The following is a 21,484-nucleotide window of genomic DNA, read 5'->3' as shown; positions in this document are numbered from 1 at the left end:
CCGCCTATTATTCCTACTATATAGTGCACGGAAAGTCGTAAACTATTGTATATCTCATCAATATTTACGTTTTGAAATCATTTTTGCATTTGCATTTTTGCTACGTTAATGAGAAAGATATATGATTAATATAATTTAATAAAAAGGAAATGAAAGAATTTTAATTCACAAACACGGTTGCCAGCTCTCCGTTTTTTTTTGCCAGACTTCGTTGCTTGGACTAATATTTAATACTTCAGCAGACGATAAAAATTGGAGATTTTCACATCTGCTGGAGTATTGAATATTAGTCCAAGAAACCGAACTCTGTCAAAAAAAAACGGAGAACTGGCAACCGTGTTCGTGATTTAAAATTCTTTCAATTTCTGTTATTTCGATAGAGCGAGACAGAGAAAAAACAAACGGATAGAAGTTCCGATTGTAATCGATGAGTCTCCGCGCGGACACGCCGAACTGGGCCCGCTAGCAAAATAATGAGTCTGTCTCTGTCCTTCTCTCTTTTTTCTCTCGCTTGTTTTTAGCAACCGAAAATATTTTCTCGACGATCTCGACCACTTGGCGTATATCATAAAGAGGAAAGAGACATTCTGGACAATACATAATTTTTATTAAATTATATTAATCCTTTGCCCTACGATTTAAGTTACGATGACGCGTGTCATAATTAACAGTCTGGAATATATTGTTTATGTTTGGCCCGATTTCTTTACCACGAGTCTCACACGATATTAGTGAAAGAGTTAATCATATACCTTTCTCATTAATATATAATAGCAAAAATGATTTCAAAACGTGATAGTTAATGAGATATAGTTTACGATTTTCCGTGTATTTTATGTACCACATTCATAGAAGCGGTTTGCAAAAACTCAGCGTGGTCTCGGGCGTTAGGTGCGAGATCAGAATGTTGAGGATCCTATGTTCAATCCTGCTTTTTCCTTTTTTTCTTAATTTTTCTTTAAACAAATAACGTTATTAATGACAACATATTACTCCAAATATATTTTTATAAAATTATAGAAATTATATATGTACTTTAGTGTGCTCAGAACTAGTTACACATTTCGAGCCAATTTCTGAGGTGCTACCTATTTTTCCTTTACAACCGCTCAACAGTCGACGGCTGAACCGCTGGATTGCGCGCGGACATGCATCTCAGGAGCGTCATAGTATAAGAAACATGCTGCTATCATACCTTCCAATATGAAAATTATCATGACAACATTTTAGCATGAAAATTATCATAAAAATATTTTCCTTCTTACATAATTGTTATTTTCTTAATAATAGTGATTGAACATCATATTAATAAGTATATACATTTTACTAAATATTATGTACTTTTAAAATATTTACTTTATTATTTTTATAAATACATTACATTGATACATTCGGTTTTCTTTCAAAGAGCTACTGACCACGCTTATGTGCCACAAAATGTAATATCTTTTAATATAGAATACTGATAATATCAATTTAAGATAATAAGAATCGATACAGAACGAGATGTGTAATTTTAAACTAGAATGACTCAATTTCAATAACTCCGTGATATCTTCTTTATTCAACATGTAAATAAAGAAGGCATATTGAATAAAGAAGACATCACAGAAGACTAAAGAAAGTAAAGGATTAATAATTTGCTAGAAGAAGCGGAGCATATTTCTTAGTGCAACGCTCCTGAGATACACATCCGCGCGCGATCCGGTGCAGCTCAGCCGTCGAACATTGAGCGGCGGCGGCGGGGGGAAAGAAGGCGATGCTTCAAAAGTCGACTCAAAATTTAATATGTATTTCAATAACTATAGGAAGCATACCGAATCACTTTAATAGATAAATAAAAAATTATTTGTATGTTGCATATAAAGGCACATATAAAGGCTTTTTGATTTGTTAATTATAAAATTATATTGACATCATCCTTATAATTATATTAATCATCCTTATAATTATATTAATCGCATTTTTGCGATTTGATTGATTATCAGAATTTTCTTTCGGATGATAATTATAAAAAAAACATTTCACAGAAAGTACTGATCGATGTAACATTATTACAGAAACATGATTTTTTTTTGGATTTTTTTCTAAAGGTAAATTAAAACGTTTAGAAATACACATATAATTTCAATAATTAAATAAAAATATATTAGGTGTTGGAATTAATTCGTAGCGTTTTACAAGTGATGGGAAGTACTTTCATTAATGTATTTTTTAATGCTCATGTGAAATAAATAACATTCTTTCATTAAAAACGCTACGAATTAATTCCAACACCTAATATTTAGCCTGTAATATATGTTTGTTAACAATGTCACTTATTTAAAAAAAAAATTATGAAAAAAGAAAAAAGGAATTGATCATGAGATCTCTAACATTCAGATCTCGCATCTTACGCGTGAGACCACGCCGAGGTCTTGCAAATCTTTTCTACGAACGTGGTATATAAGGCTCATGGAAAATCATAGAAATATCCCGTAAATTATCGTGTTTTGAAATTATTTTTGCTATTATACAGAAATTGGAGGGATATAGGATTAGCATAATTTATTAAAACTTATATGTTATCTATAATGTTCCTTCTCCTCTTAATTATACACATTGAGCGGCCGAAATTTTCCAGAAAGCATTTTCGGTCGCTAGAAACAAACGACCGTAGAGAGATGGGGGGGAGGAGAGAAGAGGAGGGGGGAGGAGAGAAGAGGAGAGGAGAGGAATAGAGAGGAGAGGAGAGGAGAGGAGAAGAGAGGAGAGGAGAGGAGAGGAGAGAGAGAGAGAGAGAGAGAGAGAGAGAGTCTCTGAAGGATAGACTCGCTGTTTCGTTCAATGAGCCCAGCTCGGCATGCGGAGTCTCACCGATTACAATCGGAGTTTCTATCCTTTTTTGTTTTTTCTCTGTCTCACTCTGTCGTACTTCTGTTTCAATAATTCGTTCTGCAATTCAAGAATGTGATTTCTATCGATTGTGGCATCATCGTCGATGCATCAAGAACGCACGATTTCTTCTCTAAACAACGATCCTGATATATATTTCTATATACACAAAAATATATTATTATGGCGTTTTCGGCTAATAAGATATTGCTGGTTTATTTACAAATGTAGTTGTACAATGTGGTTCAATCCATTTCTATAGTTGAATAGCAATACTACTTCGTTTACGCGCGACCGATAGGAGGAATGGCGCTTCTTACTAAGACTCGACATCCGAGTCGAGTCAAAAATGTGCTGTATACAATAATTTCAGACCTTGCATAAGTAGCTGGCGATTTACAGAAAACCTCAAAGAACAATACTATGCTTGCAGAAACGAGTTACGAGCTTTAGTATAAGAGCAAAGTGTATTCGAAAATTTCATTTATATGCTACGTCTGCTACGAGATTGCTGCTTGTCGTTCCGACATCCGAGCAGAAAGAAAGCTCAACCGAAACATACATCGCGTTCCGAACCTTGATATATGCATGTGTAAATAATTCAGTAAATAAAGTTTAGACATGTGTTGTATATATGACACGCACACACGTGCGCGCGCGCGCGCACACGCATACATACGCACACGCGTGTGTATTTATGCTATTATATATAATATATATATATATATATATATATACACACACATATATACATACATACATACATACATACATATATATATATATATATATATATGTATATATATATATATATATATGTTATTTTATATATATGCATCAATAATTAACTAAATAAAATGTATGTAAAAGACAGAACAGTATAATTAAAATAATTATCTTCATTTGTATTCATATGTAAATAATATGGTATGTTTCTTATTTAGGAAGAAATTATTTCAACAAAATTGAAATAACTAATATCATAATTATTTTATTATTTTTCCTCTCAAAAGAAAAAACTTTGACCAGGGCACGTTTTGATTGATATAGGCCTGAGTAGGTCGATAATTCAGATCATTTCTATGGTTCAGCGACGCACTTTTCATGACAGCGCCGCTGTCGGAATATCGCGGAACTAAAATACTGCTCAGTTTCATGGCTTCACGTCACTTTCACTCGTAATATACAAACGAAATTTTTGGATGCACCTTTCTCTTAAACTAAAACTCCTACCGCGTTTCTAAAAACATGGGATTGTTTAGGTTTTCCGCAATACGCTAGCTACTTTTCATGAACGTGCAAGATCTGAAACTCTTATATGCAACACATATTGTGATGTGTTGACTACAAAAGCCGATAACAAAACTATAAGTCTTTAATTTTTTTTCGTTTTTCGTATTCAAATGTAGCTGGCGATTTGCGTTGTTGTCGATACTTTAATTGTGGAGAAGGATTTTTCAGTCCATAAACACAGTTATGAGAAAGGTGCTTTTAAAATTTAATGATAAAACAGGACACTCCAGCATCCCCTTAACCAATTCATTCGGCGTTCTGTGTCTTTCGGAATTATTTTAACATATCTTTTTTTTAATGAATTGTTACAAAATTGTACATCCAACCATGTTTCTAAAATAATTTCGATAATTTTATTTTTATCAATGTACTTTTACGTATCTATGTCAATGCTGTCGTTCAATGCTGTTGCACATAACCCTAAAACTGACAGTCTGTTGGATAGACTGAAACCGTATATCTCTTTCTTTCTAGCAGAATTTCGCTAAAACATGACGTCATCTCTCGTATGGCGCCACTCTGATTATAGGCTCTCTATTATGGTACATATGAGTTTCGACTTTCCACGCGAAGCGACTCTCGCCCCCTGATTCTCACCCCTCCTCTCCCTTTGCAAAAGGGCGCACGATTTCTATAATTATATTATTACACATTGGTATTTTGATTTGGAGTGTATAAATAATAGTGCTTTTGGTTCGGGGCGGCTACGATAATTTTATTAATTTTTTGAATGCGGGGAGGATTAAACTGAATAATTTCCACGTTTTCGATCTGGGTATGAAAAGTGAAAAGTGAAAAATTTCTGAATTAACTTCAATCATTAAAATTTTCATTTTTCACTTTCTATCCTAGGGATAAAGTTTCATGATTGATACCCTGATTGGATTTGCTCCCATTTGGATTGGATAATGTTTTACTATTGGTTGAGACGTTACATATTCCATCAATAGGAGAGCATACAATATCATTAATCCAATCTAGGTTAGGGCAAATTCGTTCGAATACGCTATTAGTGAATTTGCTCACTTTTGTAATTTTCATCTCATTTCAAGATACACAATCGATGCATTGGAGGCAATCGAGCGATGTTTCCGAATACAGCCAAAGTCATTGGACATCAAGTCAGCAAAGCGACTAGATTGTTCGTCAAGCAAATGAATACGATTGGCTGTTGCTTATAAATCCAAGCAATGACTGCGTTCAGCAGAGAAAGCAGCTTTGCAACTGTTGTAAAATTCTTGAATATGATTGGTTTATATATTTAGATTCAATGAGGAAGGGCGAGATTAATCATATTGAAGAATTTTACAACAGTTGCAAAGCTGTTTTCTCTGCTGAAAACTTAGTCATTCACATTCAATCGCTCAACAAGCATGCTAGTCGCTTTTGAGATTGAATGCGTCCATTGATAACGCTATAGATTTTTGTTGACTATCTATATGAATTTAAATGATATATCGTAAACATAATATTTTTTATGTGCTTATACTTATTAACACAATATTTTTTTATAAATAATTTGCGATATATGCAATATGTACAATCAGTTTATAGTATTGTGTGCATTTAACATCTCTGTATTTCAATTTTTTTTATTTTGAATAGTATCAATAAAAATGAAACATAGTTCATATTTTAAATATCTAAAAGATACATCTGAGTCTATACCATATACAACTGCTCATCATCGTATTAAAAAAAAAAAGAATGAATTGCTAGCAGGTCAACTACAAATATGTTATCCTATTCCAAATTTCATTATTTCTTTATATAAAATATAAATGTTTTCCATTTATACACAAGTGTCAGAAATTTACTAGAAATAAGCGTGATCTAGAAGATATTAAAGATAGTTTAATTTTTAAATTAGAATCTGGAAATTCTTGTTTTACATAACTTACAATATGATAATTGATGCTGCAATGTGGTATGATATATCTTCACAAGATGAAAGAACACGTTTATATATATATTTATATTTTTGACGGCTGAATTTAATGTCAGATATGTGTAAATTCTGCGTTTTATTGATATTAGTGATTTTACTGAAGATGGCCAGATTGTGGCTGAAATGTCTAAAGATTTTTTATTAATATAATGATTTATTAAATTTCACAAACAATATTCAGTGCTGTGGTTTCATGCTCCTCTTTTTGTATATTTTGATTTATAAACCACGTTTGTTATAATTATTTATTTTGATCACACGAGCATTAACATGTGTAATATAAAGAATTTTTTTGACTTCATTAAATTTAATTTTGGATTTCATGTGTGTTCGCTATTAAAAAGATATATAAGAACGTATAGGATGAATATTAAGATAAAAATAAGAATTTATTTTTAAAAACGTGTTTGAAAGAAGGATTTATCCCTAATTATATGTTTAAATTTATACAAAATGAAAATAACAATTTGTTTCGCTTTTCAAAAGAAAGAATTGATAGATTTAAATGTAATTTTATATTTAAATATCTACGGGTAGAATTACAAGATGCATAAATATCTTGAACACGTAAAATTTGAAATGTTTAACATGTATAGAAGGATAGAGAACATTCTACCATTTAACATATACAATTCTTTCTTTCGTAGACAAGAAATCGATTTTAATAGAATTTGGATAAAGGAACAAGAAAGGATTAACAACAAAATTAAAAACTTGCGAGCTAATCATAGATTTAAAGAAAGAACAAAAATTAAAAATATTCACTACAATATAATGCATTCGTTAGATTCTGAGATGAATTGCGGTATCTTAAACGCACCGTTGATGTTACAGAAAATTTCAAAGATGTTACGGCTAATGAACAATAAATTACTTACAATATTAATATTTGCCCTGATAATTTTAAAACAAATTTTGCAATAATGAATATAAATGAATAATGGCTAATAAATCTTAGTGATACGGAGATTCCAGAAAAAACCAAAGTCGTATTGCAATTAGGTCAGTAATTTAATTTACCTAACAATGTCATCAGTAAAAAAAAGAGTATGCTTGAGTTTATTAAACGTATTGAGTGTAACTTTTTTAAAACTGATGATGAAATTTGTAAAACGGTAAGGAATGAAGTAATTCAAATCTTAAAATCAATAGATAACTGCGATATTAAATCCGCCGAAAATGATATCCTGCGAGAAGATGTAAGGGAGGTAAAACGATTCATCTCAGAGAACCCTGAAATTCTAGTTACCAGAGCGGATAAACACAACTGTAATTATGAATTGCGAAAGTTACAGAAGTAAAATGTATGAAATTCTTAATGACCAGAGCACATATATTTTAATTAATAAAGATCCCACTAATAAAATTACCACGGAAATTAGCAATTTATTAAAAAATTGGAAAAATAAGGAGTACATTGACTTAAATATGTATAAAAAATTGTATATATCGAACGGCGAACTCCCGAGTTCCTATGGACTGCCAAAAATTCATAAGGAAGGTCATCCGCTGAGAATAGTTAATTGCATAAACAGTACCTTTTATCCATTAGCAACTTTCTTAAAAAATATTGTAGATAATAGTAACAAAAAGAATTATAGTTATGTTAAAAACAGTTTTGATATTGTAAATAAGCTCAATGGAAGGGTAATCGATAATAATTTTAGCATTACATCTTTTGACGTGATTTCGATGTACACGAACATTCCGACCGATTTAGTTTCCACCTATAAAAGGGATTCCACCTATAAAAGGTGGAATCTTGATTGAAAACAAGACTTCGATCCATGAGTGTAAAAGTAATTATGATTATAATTAACTCTACATTTTTTAAATTTGACAAAAAAATTTTTAAACAGATTTTTGGCATGCCAATGGGCTCTCTATTGTCCCCTATATTAGCGAATATTGTTCTATAAGACTTAGAACAAGAAATTATTATGATCAATAATGTTTCTTTTTATTTCTGTTATGTTGATGACATTGTATTGTCCGTGCATAAAGATAAAGTTGAATGTTCTGGAATTGTTTAATTCGTATCATGAAAAGATAGGAAGGTTTACAATAGACTTTGACGACGAAAATGGCATTAATTTTTTGATGTTAAACTAATGAGACAAGAAGAAAGAATTATCTTCGATATTTATAAAAAACCTATTAATTCAGGGAGATATTTGAATTATTATTCGAATCATCCATTAGTGCATAAAAGGAGTGTAATCATCGGGCAATTAGACACAATATTGTTTTTATCCCATCCAAAATTTCAGGAAAAAAATATTTCAGACTTAGTTCACACTCTGTTAATGAATACTTATCCTCTTAAATTCATTTCTTCCACAATAAAAAACAGAATAAAAACATTAGAAAATAGAATTAATTTAGATAAAAATAGTGAGTGGAATAATAATGAAAACGATTCTAATTCCAATTTAAGGAAAAAGTTTTTTGTAGTACCATATTTAAATAAAGCATCTGAAAAATTTAAAAACTTATTACATAGTCAAGACTTTAATATTGCTTACAAATCTATAAATAAACTTAATAGATTTATTAAAACTGGAAAAGATCGTGTATGCAAAGAGAATCAAAGAGACCATTGTGAAGTTTATAAGATAAATTGTCTTATAAGTCTTCTTGTTGATCAAACAAAAAGGAAATTAAAAATTCAAATCAAAGAACATAAGATTCATAAGGTTGATAAGAAGATCCATCTCCGATATATCAGTGGTTTCACGCCATCAAGTAAATGAGATGCATGAATTGGATTGGGATAATATCAGAATTTTAAATACAGAACAATCATTATTCAAAAGAAGAATTTCTGAAATGATGTACGTAAAAAGCCAAATAAGTAGTATTAATAAGCAAAATGATACTGAAAGTTTGCCTAATGTTTATCTGCATTTTCTAAAGAAAGATCTCATACTTAATAAATAATTCTAGAACAATCTAAACTTTTGACATATATATAAATAGCGGTAACATATGATAACGAATAACAATACACAATGTCACGAGAAATTTCCATCTGCATGAGGAAGTGCTTAGGATACATCATTTTGTCTGTAAAACAGGTAACGATTTGTTAATCCTCATAAAATTGAAAGAAGATATTAACGATAGTTTAATTTTAAATTAGAATCTGGAAATTCTTGTTTTTACTTGCAATATGATAATTGGCGCTGCAACCATGTTGTATGATGTACCTTCACAAGATGAAAGAACGTTTATACATATTTATATTTTTGACTGCTGAATTTAATGTCAGATATATGTAAATTCTGCGTTTTACTGATATTTGTGATTTTACTGAAGATGGCCAGATTGTAGCAGAAACGTCTAAAGATTTTTTATTAATGTAATGATTTATTAAATTTCACAAACAATATCCAGTGGTGTGGTTTTATGCTCCTCTTTTTATATGTTTTGATTTATAAACCACGTTTGTTATAATTATTTATATAAAAAATATTTGTTTTTATATGATAGTTACGATTTGGTTATTACTATAGTTATAAAATACTTAAAAAAAAATAGTAAATTTTTACATGGATTTAAATTTTTTAAATAATTTTTTTTGTCTTGTTACAGGAAAATAATAATGATCAAATTCATAATGAACAGCAAGAAAATGAACAATTAAATATGGAAGTAGATGAATTTTATCAAGATTATCTTCATGATAGAGAGGTATCAAATATTATATAACTTTTATTTTGTGTTCAATTTGATATTGTAATATCAATTTGATTTGCGCGTAGTTTTGTATTATATTAATTTATTAAATTAATATTAAATGATATAAAGTATATAGCATTATAAGTAGCACATTAAATGTTATAATTAATTTTATCTTTTTTATGCATAGATTTTAATCCAAAACAGACTTGAAGAGTCAATTATCAACATGACATTCATGATGATAATGTTGAGATTGAACAAAATGTAAACAGTGACAACAATGAGATTTGAATCTGTATGTTTTAACAATTATGTATAGCTATATATGTATAAATTTAGGCAGCATTTTTAATTACAAAATACTCATATTCTCAGACTGCTTTCACATGCAGCATAATTTGCGTAAGCGTAACTTGCGTCAGCCAATCAAATCGTCTCGATTAGAGTAAGGTGTAGTAGCTGATTCAATTTGATTGACGCAAATTACGCTGTATGGAAAAGCAGTCTAAGAATATGAGTATTTTGTAATTAAAAATATTCATATTTTAATAGATGCAAAGTCAAATGGCTGCAGATGAGCCAAATGAAATACATTCTACGATATCGAAGAAAATATATTCTCTGACGAAAATAAAGAGAATGAAAATGAAGAGAATAAAAATGAAGATGATGAACTTGAAATAAATAATGAATACGAGGATCCTAATAATGTTATAAATGATCGCAGAAAGAGAAATGAGGCGAGTCTAATTATTTGTTTCCTGTGCCTATACTAACGTACATTATTTACTTTGCCTTATATAGTATACTGTCGAGTCAAACTTATATGAAATTTTACTATGTTCAATTTTTTAAATAATATTTGGAAATAATAAATGTTATCTTATAATTAAATGGAAATATACTTCTGTTAGGCATTTTAATTTTTCATTAATTTTTAATTAAAATATAGCATTTGTATAAAATTTTCAGGAAAAAGTACCTATTTATCCAGGAGCTATACTTACTAAGAAAGAAAGTAATCTTCTTATAATGAGTTTCATGATTCGACATATGATTTGTCAGATGTTGCATTAGAAGATGTATTGAAACAGATTAATTGTTATGTTCCAAGAACCTTGAACATATCAAAATATTCATTTCTAAAAGAATTTCCTAACTCTGCAGATATTAAAATATTTTACTATTATCCACTGCTTCATATTAAACTTTATATCTACTCGATACATGAGATATCTTATGTATGAACATCTTGTCGTACACTTTTTCTTCAGAATTCTTTAAAACGAAATGGACATATCTTTTTACATATACCTTTAAAGGATCAATTAAGTAATTTATTTTCTAGACTATTATTTTATGAATTATAAAGAGATTATCAAGAACAAGTTGTACTTTCTTATATAACAAGTGGAATATATAAAACGTTAAGAAAAAAAAGAATCATTTCTAATTACGATATATCTTTTCAGTGGAATGCTAATGGTATATGCAAACTTTTAAATCATCAAAAGTATCAATGTACCATTACAAGTAACAATTAATAAGTTGAATTATCGTGTAATAAAAGAAAATATTCTTGTTGGGATGGGTTGCTATAGAAAAATCTGTTCTAAATGTATTTTTAAAGCCGTTTATTGACGAATTAGAAGATCTTCATGTTAATGTTTGTCATTTAATTTTTATGAATCAATTATTGTCAAAGTGCATACAATTCTCGCTCGTAAGAGCTCTGTAGAGAGATGTGCATTACAAAATATTTACCAATTTAATGGTATATAGAGGTGCTCATTATGTCTAAATCCAGGTGAACATATCTTAGTAGGAAACGATTTTTTACGCGTGTATAGGAGAAGAGAAGATATAAAAAGAACGGAAAGCATAGAATAGATGTTATAAAAGCAGAAACAGAAAATATAATTGTCAATGGCGTCAAAGGTGTTTCTATGCTAATGTTTTTACCTATTTTTAATATCATTACATCTTGTCTTCCAGAATATATGCACAGCGTTTCACTTAAAGTGATAAAATTATTTCTGTCAACTTGGTTAGATCCCAAAAATTGCAGGAAGCTGTGGTACATTGAAATAAAATCACAAATAATTGATCATAGATTATCAATTGATCATAAATATTACCATGTGAAATAACATGTAACACCACAATCAGTGAGTAATATAAGTTGATGGAAAGCTTCGAAATTTAAAAATTTTTTAATTTATTATATTATTTTCTGCCTTGTTTAAAAGATTTGCTTCCTTCAGTTTTTACTAACATTGGTTTTTATTCGTCTATGCTATTTATGTATTTGATAATGACAAAATTGAAATTGAAGCATATGAAAATGCTACAAAAGCAATAAAAAAATTTGTGAATGATACTGAAATGCTAATGAAATTTAATGTGTATTTATTGCTGCACATACCCAAGTCAGTTAAAGATTTTGGGGCTTTGTGAGCATGGTCTGCCTTTCCTTACGAAAGTAATTTAATTTTAAGAAACATATTACATAGTTCTCAAACAATTTTACTATAAATTTGTAAATCATACCTGAGATTTCAAACAGTAAAATATATGAACACTTTTTCTAAAACAAATTGTTGTTCGGAAAGTAAAAATTTGAACTCGATAATGTTAAAAAATTATAAATGTAAATCTGTACACAAAACAATTGATAACCGTTTAATTACATTTGGAAGTGATAATTGTGATAAATAATTGATTGTGTCATTAAATCTTATTGAAAAATTATCTATTCAAGGGCTTTTAACAAAAAACATTCAAAACCATGCTATATGAAAAATTTATTTTCAACAATATTTTGATATTTTATATCACTCAAGTACGTATAAAAAATTATGTAAACGAAATAATAGTATTGTTGAGACAATATATGGAATCTTTATAAAAATTATAGAAATTATTTGTGTTACAACATTGAACAAAATGAAAAGTACGTAAAATGATCGCGTTTACAATTTAATATTTGTTCTATTTAGATAAAAATATACTAAATAGTTTTTATTGGAAATTAATGTTTTTTATATTAATTGTGTATACACACACACACACACACACACACACACACAGAACACACATACACGCGCGCGCGCGCGCGTGTGTGTGTGTGTATACAGGGTGGCATGAATATACGTCCCATTCGCCGTGCACTCGGTGGGCCGTACCTTCGAATAGTAAGTCGAGCGGACGCGCGTGTTCGGCTATCTTTAAACATTGATATCTCGTTAATTATTGGGAGCATTACAAAATGGTAGAGGACTTTTTTACTCAGTTTAGCCCACTCTACCTGCTCGGGACGAGGCCGTATATTCATGACACCCTGTATATATATATATATATATTATATATATATATGTATGTATACACCGATGTGTGTGTGTGTGTGTGTATCTGTATACAATACGAGGTCTGTTCAAAAAGTATCGCGAATTTTGAATTTCCGCGGGTTACGTATATTCGATTTTCGATTTTTTTGTGGCGTTATGTTGGTACTCATGTCTTTCACTTATGCCGACAAGTTCGGCCATTTTGAATGTTCAGTTAATTTTTGACAGCTGCTTTGCTTGCACGTGTTTTGGCTCGTCTTCGATTTTTGTCTATTCCAAAAAATGGATCAAAGAATCTGTATCAAATTTTGTGTGAAAAACAAAATTAAGTGCGCGGACGCATTCCGAATGTTGACTGTGGCATATGGTGAAGCTACCTTGGATCGAAGCAACGTTTATCGGTGATACAAAATGTTCTCAGAGGGTCGAGAAGATGTGAACGACGAAGAGCGTGCCGGACGCCCGAGCACGTCAACAACAGACGAAAACATTGATGAAGTGAAGAAAATAGTATTGGCCAATCGTCGAATCATCGTTAGAGAAGTTGCTGAGGACCTAAACATATCGATTGGCTCATGCCATTCGATTTTTACCAATGATTTGGGCATGAGACGGATCGCCGCGAAATTAGTACCAAAATTGCTCAATTTCGACCAAACACAGCATCGCATTAACATTGCTAAGGAGCTGTTAGACTCTGTCCGCGACGACCCAAATGTGCTCCAGAGAGTCATAACTGGTGACGAATCATGGGTTTATGGTTATGACGTGGAAACCAAAGCTCAATCATCCCAATGAAAGCTGCCGCACGAGCCAAGACCAAAAAAAGCGCGCCAAGTTCGGTCGAATGTGAAGGTTTTGCTTACAGTTTTCTTCGATTGCAAGGGCGTGGTGCATCATGAGTTCTTGCCACAGGGTAGAACGGTCAATAAGGAATATTACCTGTAAATTATGCGCAATTTACACGAAGCAATCCGCCAGAAACGCCCGGATTTGTGGAAGAACAAAAATTGGCTTTTGCACCATGATAACGCCCCTGCTCACACATCGTTGCTTGTGCGCGAATTTTTGGCCAAAAACAACACACTAATGATGCCGCAGCCACCGTATTCCCCAGATCTAGCCCCCTTTTTCTTGTTCCCGAAACTGAAGAGGCCCATGAAAGGACGCTACGTTACGATTGAAGAGATAAAGACGGCATCGAAGGAGGAGCTGAACAAGATCACAAAAAATGATTTTTTGAAGTGCTTCGAGGATTGGAAAAAACATTGGCACAAGTGTATAATATCTGATGGGGATTACTTTGAAGGGGACAAAATACATATTCATGAATAAATAAATAATTTTTGAAAAAACACATAATTCGCGATAGTTTTTGAACAGACCTCGTGTATACAATTAATGTAAAAAACATTAATTTCTAATAAAAACTATTTAGTATATTTTTATCTAAATAAAACAAATATTAAATTGTAAACACGATCATTTTTAAGTATTCAAATGCGGGCGTCTACATTCAATTTTTCAGCATTAATCTTAATCATGGAAATTAAAAAATACCTATATACTCAATTTTAAGGACACTCAAAGGTTAGGATTTACACTCATTTATTGCGTGTCATACTCAAGTGTTGAAGGTAACTTTTAATTTTATGTTTAGTGTATAAACTCAAACTTGAGTGTGTAAGATTAAAAATTATTTTTAAGAGAGACGAATTGTTATTTAAGGTAATATTAATTTTATTATCTTCTCTACAATTAAACAAAGATTCAAGTTTCATATACATAATAAACTTATTACACGTAATGTACAAGAGAAAGACAAATATTTTATTATTCCTTACGTCAAGTCTATTTCTGAAAGTTTCCTTCCTATTTCTAGTATGTTCCATTGTAAACTAGCCTTTTCTATCATCCCTAACACATTAAAAAAGTTTCATAAAAAGAGGAAAAAATAAACTTGATTTCCTATCCAAGAATGTAGTTTACAAGATCTCCTGTGATGATTGTGAGTTATGTTGGTCAGACAAAAAGAAAATTGAGTACGAGATTACACGAACATATCTCTGACATTAAGAAGAATATTGGTTCTCCTACTATCATAATTGATCATCGTATTAATTTTGATCACAATTTCAGATGGAACGAGATGAAAATTTTAAACTGCGAATCTTCGTATAATATGAGATTGGTGTCTGAAATGATTTACATTAGAAGACACAAACAAGGTGAAATCTCTCAATAAACAAAATGATACTGAATCTTTACCTGAAACTTACTCACAGATCATTCCTTTTTCTCTTTCTTAGCTGCATTCTTTTTCCACTCATTTCTCCTCTCTCCATTTCCTCTTCCCTCTACTTTATTTTCTGCCTCTTATGCTCCCCTTCCCTTTTAGTTTACCACTTCAACCTTCTTATTTTTATATTTTGTATTTCACATTGTCTCTGAGCATCTTAGAGAGATGATTACTGTTGGCACTTATCAGTGTGTGTGTGGCTCAGCAGGCTGATACCAGAACGTTGACTTTGCGGTGTAATTGCGGCGTGTTAGCGACGTGTCATGTCGCTGATGGGGCCCACCGAAGGGAAGGGCATGCGCGCGACTATGCTGCCTGCGTGTAAACCGTCACGCTTCTCACTGTTTTCTTGAAGATTCCGTGTGCGACCTCCTCGCTAATAACACTTGCATGACCGGTGCACAAGAGTTTTATTATTTTAATTTTATCATAGAAGATGCGAGTGTAATTCAAGAAATAATAAAAAGAGGTCTTATCAAGGCAAAGAAAGATATCATTCATTTCATCTTTTATCACACGCTGCCAATACCGACACGGACAAGCCACAAGACAGGAGACACAGATCTCGGACAAAGAGAAAATAGCGCTCCACGTAGCGCAACGGGGACACCTCCTCTACCCTAACATTGGTCCTTCGAGTCGCATACACAGGCAGATTACATTCTTTTTTTTTTCTAAGGCCACGTGCAAGCGTATAAGTCGCACACGACAAGTACTCATAAGTTTTATCTCAGGCATACATTGCGAGATAAGAAAGTTTTATTTTATATTCACAAGAACGCTTTAGGCGCATCATATTCAATAGACGTCGGCATAACAAGGTCTTTGCTTTCGCTCACAAGAGCCGCCATATTGTCGTTAATTACTTTCGCTTACAAGAACCGCCATATTGTCGTGCATCACTTTCGCTCACAAGAGCGACCATTTTGTGTTGTTAGAAGAAGATTCGTGCCGACACAGGCGGTCATTTGCATTTTCGTAAAGCCTTACATTTCAGTGGCCAGGCTGTCACATTGTAATTTTATAACGGCTTTGCGTTGGCACGTAATCAATATCACGCATTACATTTAACATTTTTTCATAATGGAAACACTTTCATTAGCAGATGCAAAAATTAAGAGAGCTCACATAAAGTCCGCGGTTACCCGGTTAAGGACTTTTATCGACAATTTCGACGGCCTCTGCGGATCGCAGCATGGTCTCACTGAGCGTAAGTAAAGACTATCGGAATTGTGGAATCAATTCGAAGCAGCTCAATTTCGTATAGAAATTCTTGAAAACGCAGATCCCTCAATCACTGACAAAAGAGTTCTCCATCAACAGCACGCGTAACAGCGCGACAATTTTGAAACTTCTTATTTCCAGTTAATGGCTTGTTATACCGCTCTTATTGAGCGTATGGAAAAAAACGCATCTCCGTCAACTTCATCAAGCTTAAATGGACAAGCGGGAAATGTGAGATCGAGGGAAACGCATGTTAAATTGCCTAAAATCGATTTACCAGTTTTTACAGGTGCATATGACGATTGGTATTCCTATAGGGATACCTTTGAACAGTTCATTTAAATGAGTTTAGCGGAAATTAAAAAATTTCATTACCTGAGGTCTTCCTTAAAGGACACTGCCTCTGACATAATTAAATCCATAGAGACCACTGCAGTCAATTATCATGAAGCATGGGCGGCGGTCAATGAACGTTTCGACAATCAGAGATGGATTCAAAAGCACGTTCGCGCTTTATTCGAAGTACCAGCTGTGCGTAAGGAAAATCACAGCATGACTCGTGAATTATTAGACACTTTTTTTAAACATTTGCGCGCGCTCAAGGCCCTCGGAAAGCCTACTGATTATTGGGATGATGTAATTATTCATCTTATCATTTGTAAGTTTGATGTAGTCATCAGCAAGGCATGGGAATTAAGCATCAAGGGAAAAGAGCTGCCAAATTTAAAGAGCTTAATAGAATTCTTGACTCTCCGATGCCAGGCATTGGAATCAGTACATGATAGATTTTATAATAACGTAACAAGTAATATCACATCAAAGCATAATAACAATTCAAGGTCCACATCTGTCGCAAATGTCGCTACATTCAATCTTTCTTGTGCTGTTTGCAAAGAAAACCATTCCATATATCATTGTAAAGAATTCCTTAATTTATAAGTTGAAGATATTAGGTGTACAACTTTGCTTCCGCCGTTTTCCTATAGATGGTTTTAGCGGTAAGTGGTAGTCGAAATAAATAGATCATAGACGTCATATAATAAATTTGGGCATCTGTCAACATAATCCCATAAAAACATTAGTCGATTTGTGTCTGCTTCATAAAGTTATTCTCAATTGAAAATGTCAGTTTACGAGCCAAATTCTCGTCATTTGCGGGAGGTTTTAATTTTCTGCTTCAATATGAAGAAATCTGCAGCTGGCTCATCGAATCCTCTCAAATACTTATGGTGAGGCCGCTATTAGTAAAAAAATGTGTCATGAGTGGTTTCAACGCTTCAAGAACGGTGATTTTGACGTCGAAGATCGGCAGAGCGGTGGAAGAGAGAAGGTTTTCGAAGATGCAGAATTGGCATTACTTGATCAAGACTCGTGTCAAAAATCAAGAAGAATTGGCACGATCAATGGGAGTGAACAAGCCATTTCAAAACGCCTCAAAGTCATGGAAATGATTCAGAAGCAAGGAAATTGGGTGTCGTACGAGTTGAAGCCGAGATGTTGAACGGCGTTTGTTTGCTTGTGAACAGCTGCTTGAAAGGCAAAGACAGAAGGGATTTCTGCATCGCATTGTGACTGGGGGCGAAAAATGGATTCATTAAGAAAATCATGGGGAGTTCCCGGCCATGTTTCCACGTCGACGGCCAAATCGAATATTCACGGCTCCAAGGTCATGCTCTGTATTTGGTGGGACCAGCTCGGAGTAGTGTATTATGATCTGTTAAAACCGACTGAAACAATCACAGGCGATCAGTATCGAACGCAATTGATGCGTTTGAGCCGAACATTGAAAGACAAACGGCCGCAATACAACGAAAGACACGATAAAATGATTTTGCAGCACGACTCCATGTTGTGAAAGTGGTCAAGACATACTTGGAAACGTTGAAATGAGAAGTCCTACCCACCGTATTCTCCAGACGTTGCTCCCTCTGACTATCACTTGTTTCGATCAATGGCACACGGCCTAGCTGACCAGCACTTGCGGTCTTATGAAGAAGTAAAAAATTGGATCGATTCGTGGATTGCCTCAAAAGATGACCAGTTTTTTCGACGCGGGATTCGTACGCTGCCCGAAAGATGGGAGAAAGTAGTGGCCAGCGATGGACAATACTTTGAATCATAAATGTATAACCAGTTTTTTAAAATAAAGCCTCGAATTTCGGAAAAAAAACGGCGGAAGCAAAATTGTACACCTAATAGAATTAAGGCCACAAAAAAGCACATTTATGTCTTAATTGTTTGCGATCGAATACATCAAGCGAATCATGTAATTCAAGTATATACCGAAAGTGTAGTAAAAAACATAACACATTGTTACACATAAGCGCTCCGAATAGTTCGCAATCAAACACGCAGGCAGCAGGTCAAGCAACCAATCCTCCACTCCCCGTCGCCACGCAATGTACATCAGGTCATCGTTCGTTAAATATTTTACTGTCTACCGCAATTATCCATGTATATGATTCCAATAATCAAATTCATTCATGTCGAGCATTACTTGACAGCGATTCTCAAATGAATTTCATAACGAAGGAGTTAGCAAATCGCTTGAAGCTCAGGGAGCGACCTCTTGATGTATCAGTGGCGGGAGTTATGGATGAAATAATCCGCTAATAATAAAGTAGTTAATCTTTGCGTTAAATCATGTTTTAATAATTTTTCCGAAAAAATGGACTGCGTGGTGCTTCCAAAAATAACACAGAAGTTGCCACAGCACTTCATACCCATACAAAGTGTGTCTGTTCCAAAATATATAAAACTCGCTGATTCTAGTTTTAATGTACCAGCAAGCATTGATATGTTAATCGGGGCCGAGTCCTTCTGGAGACTCATTTGCGCGGGTCAGATCAAACAATCAAAAAATCAGCCGACTTTGCAAAAGACACATTTTGGATGGATCATTTCCGATATCACACCAAGTGACATGACAACCGGATCTGTTCTTCCCTTAATTTTCATTTAATCTCATTCGATGACTTAAGGCTCACATTGAATCGGTTTTGGGAGGTTGAACATGATACAACTTCTAAACCATTTTCTCTCGAAGAAAAGGCCTGTGTAGAGTCATTCCTGCGAGACGTAAAGCGAAATTTAGAAGGTCGTTTTATCGTTAAGTTGCCAACAAAGCAAGACAAGCTGGATGAATTGGGAGAATCCAAAGACATCGCTCTAAAACGTTTCAAATCGTTGGAGAAGCGGCTTATCACTCAACCTCGCATGTACGACGAATACAGGAAGTTCATGGATGAATACAGGCGCTTGAATCACATGAAGGAAGTGACTAGTAGCATGATGCTAAGCCATGGCTTCCAGCTTTCTATATCATGCTGTACAAAATGAAACGAGCTTCACTACCAAGTTCAGGGTGGTATTTGATGGTTCATGCAACGATTCGACTATCTTTAAACGACATATTGAGAGTAGGATCCACACTACAAAAGGATCTCTTCTCCATTTTGGCCAGATTCCGAACATTCAAAATCGCTCTCACAACCGATATAGCAAAGATGTATCGGTTCTGGTCGATTCAACTCAGACACCATTGCAGCGTATTTTCTGGCGAGAGTCGCCAGATGAGCCCATAAAGACTTTCGAATTACTCACTGTCACTTATTGTATGTCATCAGCATCATTCTTGGCTATCAGAGCCCTGAGAAAGTTAGCGGAGGATAATGCGGATTGCCATCCGAGGGCGTCGCAAATAGTATTGAGAGACTTCTACGTCGATGATCTCGTCACGGGAGCCGACTCAATAGATGAAGCTCTGTCTATCAAGGAAATCACTGCATTGCTGCAGGACGGGAAATTCGAGCTCAGAAAATGGGCATCCAATGCTCTTGCCCTTTAGGATCAAAATTCCAGCGAGCCAAGAGAATTCACCTTATTCTCAGACAAGAACTTCGAGAAGGAGGCGTTAGGCATTGCATGGGATTGCCAAGCTGACGTATTCAAGTATTCGTCCATCAATCATCTGCCTCCTCTGGAGACGCCTACCAAACGAAGCATTTTATCACGTATATCTCTCATTTTTGACCCACTGGGGCTGCTAGGTCCAGTTACATTACTCGCCAAGTCCATCATGCAGGACTTCTGGCGATTCAAGATTGGGATGAATCGATTCCTTTAGAATTACATACCAAATGGAGATGCTTCGAAGCGGAGTTACAAGAACTGCATGGCATACGCATTCCTCGTCTTGTCACAACCAGAACAATATACCAGTTTGGAGCTACATGGGTTCTCAGACGCTAGCGAAATTGGATACGGAGCATGCATTTATTTACGCTCCACTTCAATTAACGGTGCTTATCGCACACATCTATTTTGCTCCAAGTCCAGAGTGGTGCCGTTGAAGTCTGTCGCTTCCGCGCCTCGAGTTATGTGGTGCATTGCTACCGGCTCGTCTCAACAAGATCTCCAAATGTCTCACCTGTCCAATAGCATCCATTCATCTATGGACGGATTCTACAATTGTACTATCATGGTTGCAATCGTGCAGTCGATCTTGGTCAACCTTCGTGGCAAATCGCACTGGTGAGATATAGGAATTAATTCGATAATCGATTCAGCAATGGAATCACGTTCCGAGTCAGGACAATCCCATTGTCCCGCGGTGTCATGTCGGGTTCCCTGGCGCAATTGGAAATCTGGTAATCGGGGCCCTCCTGGCTGGGACGTGACAGAAAAAACTGGCCTCAAGAAGCCATACCTGCAGATGTCGCCAGCGTCCCTAAGCGAAAACTTAAGGCTACTACTGCAGTGAGCGCTGGTGCACAAGAACCTGACATATTCTATCGATATTCAAACTTTACCAGG

The 21,484-nt window shown here is 33.9% G+C and overlaps 2 protein-coding genes, 1 long non-coding RNA gene and 1 pseudogene across 4 annotated transcripts in view; all 4 read left to right on the top strand.

Moving 5' to 3' along the window:
- The window catches only part of LOC147909096 (uncharacterized), a 32,728-nt gene extending 22,012 nt beyond the window's left edge, over positions 1–10,716 (top strand). Inside the window, exons 2-3 of one of the 2 annotated variants that reach the window (XR_015545644.1) lie at positions 9,710–10,094; positions 10,352–10,716. This is a non-coding gene — a long non-coding RNA (uncharacterized LOC147909096). Of the gene's footprint in view, positions 1–9,709 lie in introns of both variants that reach the window. The other variant, XR_015545643.1, reaches the window with a different exon arrangement.
- Positions 10,717–11,275: 559 nt separating this feature from the next.
- LOC147909095 (uncharacterized) lies at positions 11,276–13,111 on the top strand (annotated as a pseudogene).
- A 446-nt stretch (positions 13,112–13,557) lies between these two features.
- LOC147909094 (protein GVQW3-like) lies at positions 13,558–13,944 on the top strand. Its single transcript, XM_087408288.1, has one exon. The coding sequence runs from the start codon at positions 13,558–13,560 to the stop codon at positions 13,942–13,944; it is 387 nt and encodes a 128-aa protein (XP_087264414.1).
- A 6,899-nt stretch (positions 13,945–20,843) lies between these two features.
- Positions 20,844–21,206, top strand: LOC105149099 (uncharacterized). The gene has a single exon (XM_011061276.1). The coding sequence runs from the start codon at positions 20,844–20,846 to the stop codon at positions 21,204–21,206; it is 363 nt and encodes a 120-aa protein (XP_011059578.1).
- Positions 21,207–21,484: the final 278 nt, after the last annotated feature.

The sequence above is a fragment of the Acromyrmex echinatior genome, chromosome 7, assembly GCF_024713525.1.
Source record: "Acromyrmex echinatior isolate Ae372 chromosome 7, ASM2471352v2, whole genome shotgun sequence".
In the NCBI taxonomy this organism is placed as follows: domain Eukaryota; kingdom Metazoa; phylum Arthropoda; class Insecta; order Hymenoptera; family Formicidae; genus Acromyrmex; species Acromyrmex echinatior.
The sequence above is the reverse complement of the archived record's forward strand: the minus strand, read 5'-3'. Positions and strand labels throughout refer to the sequence as shown.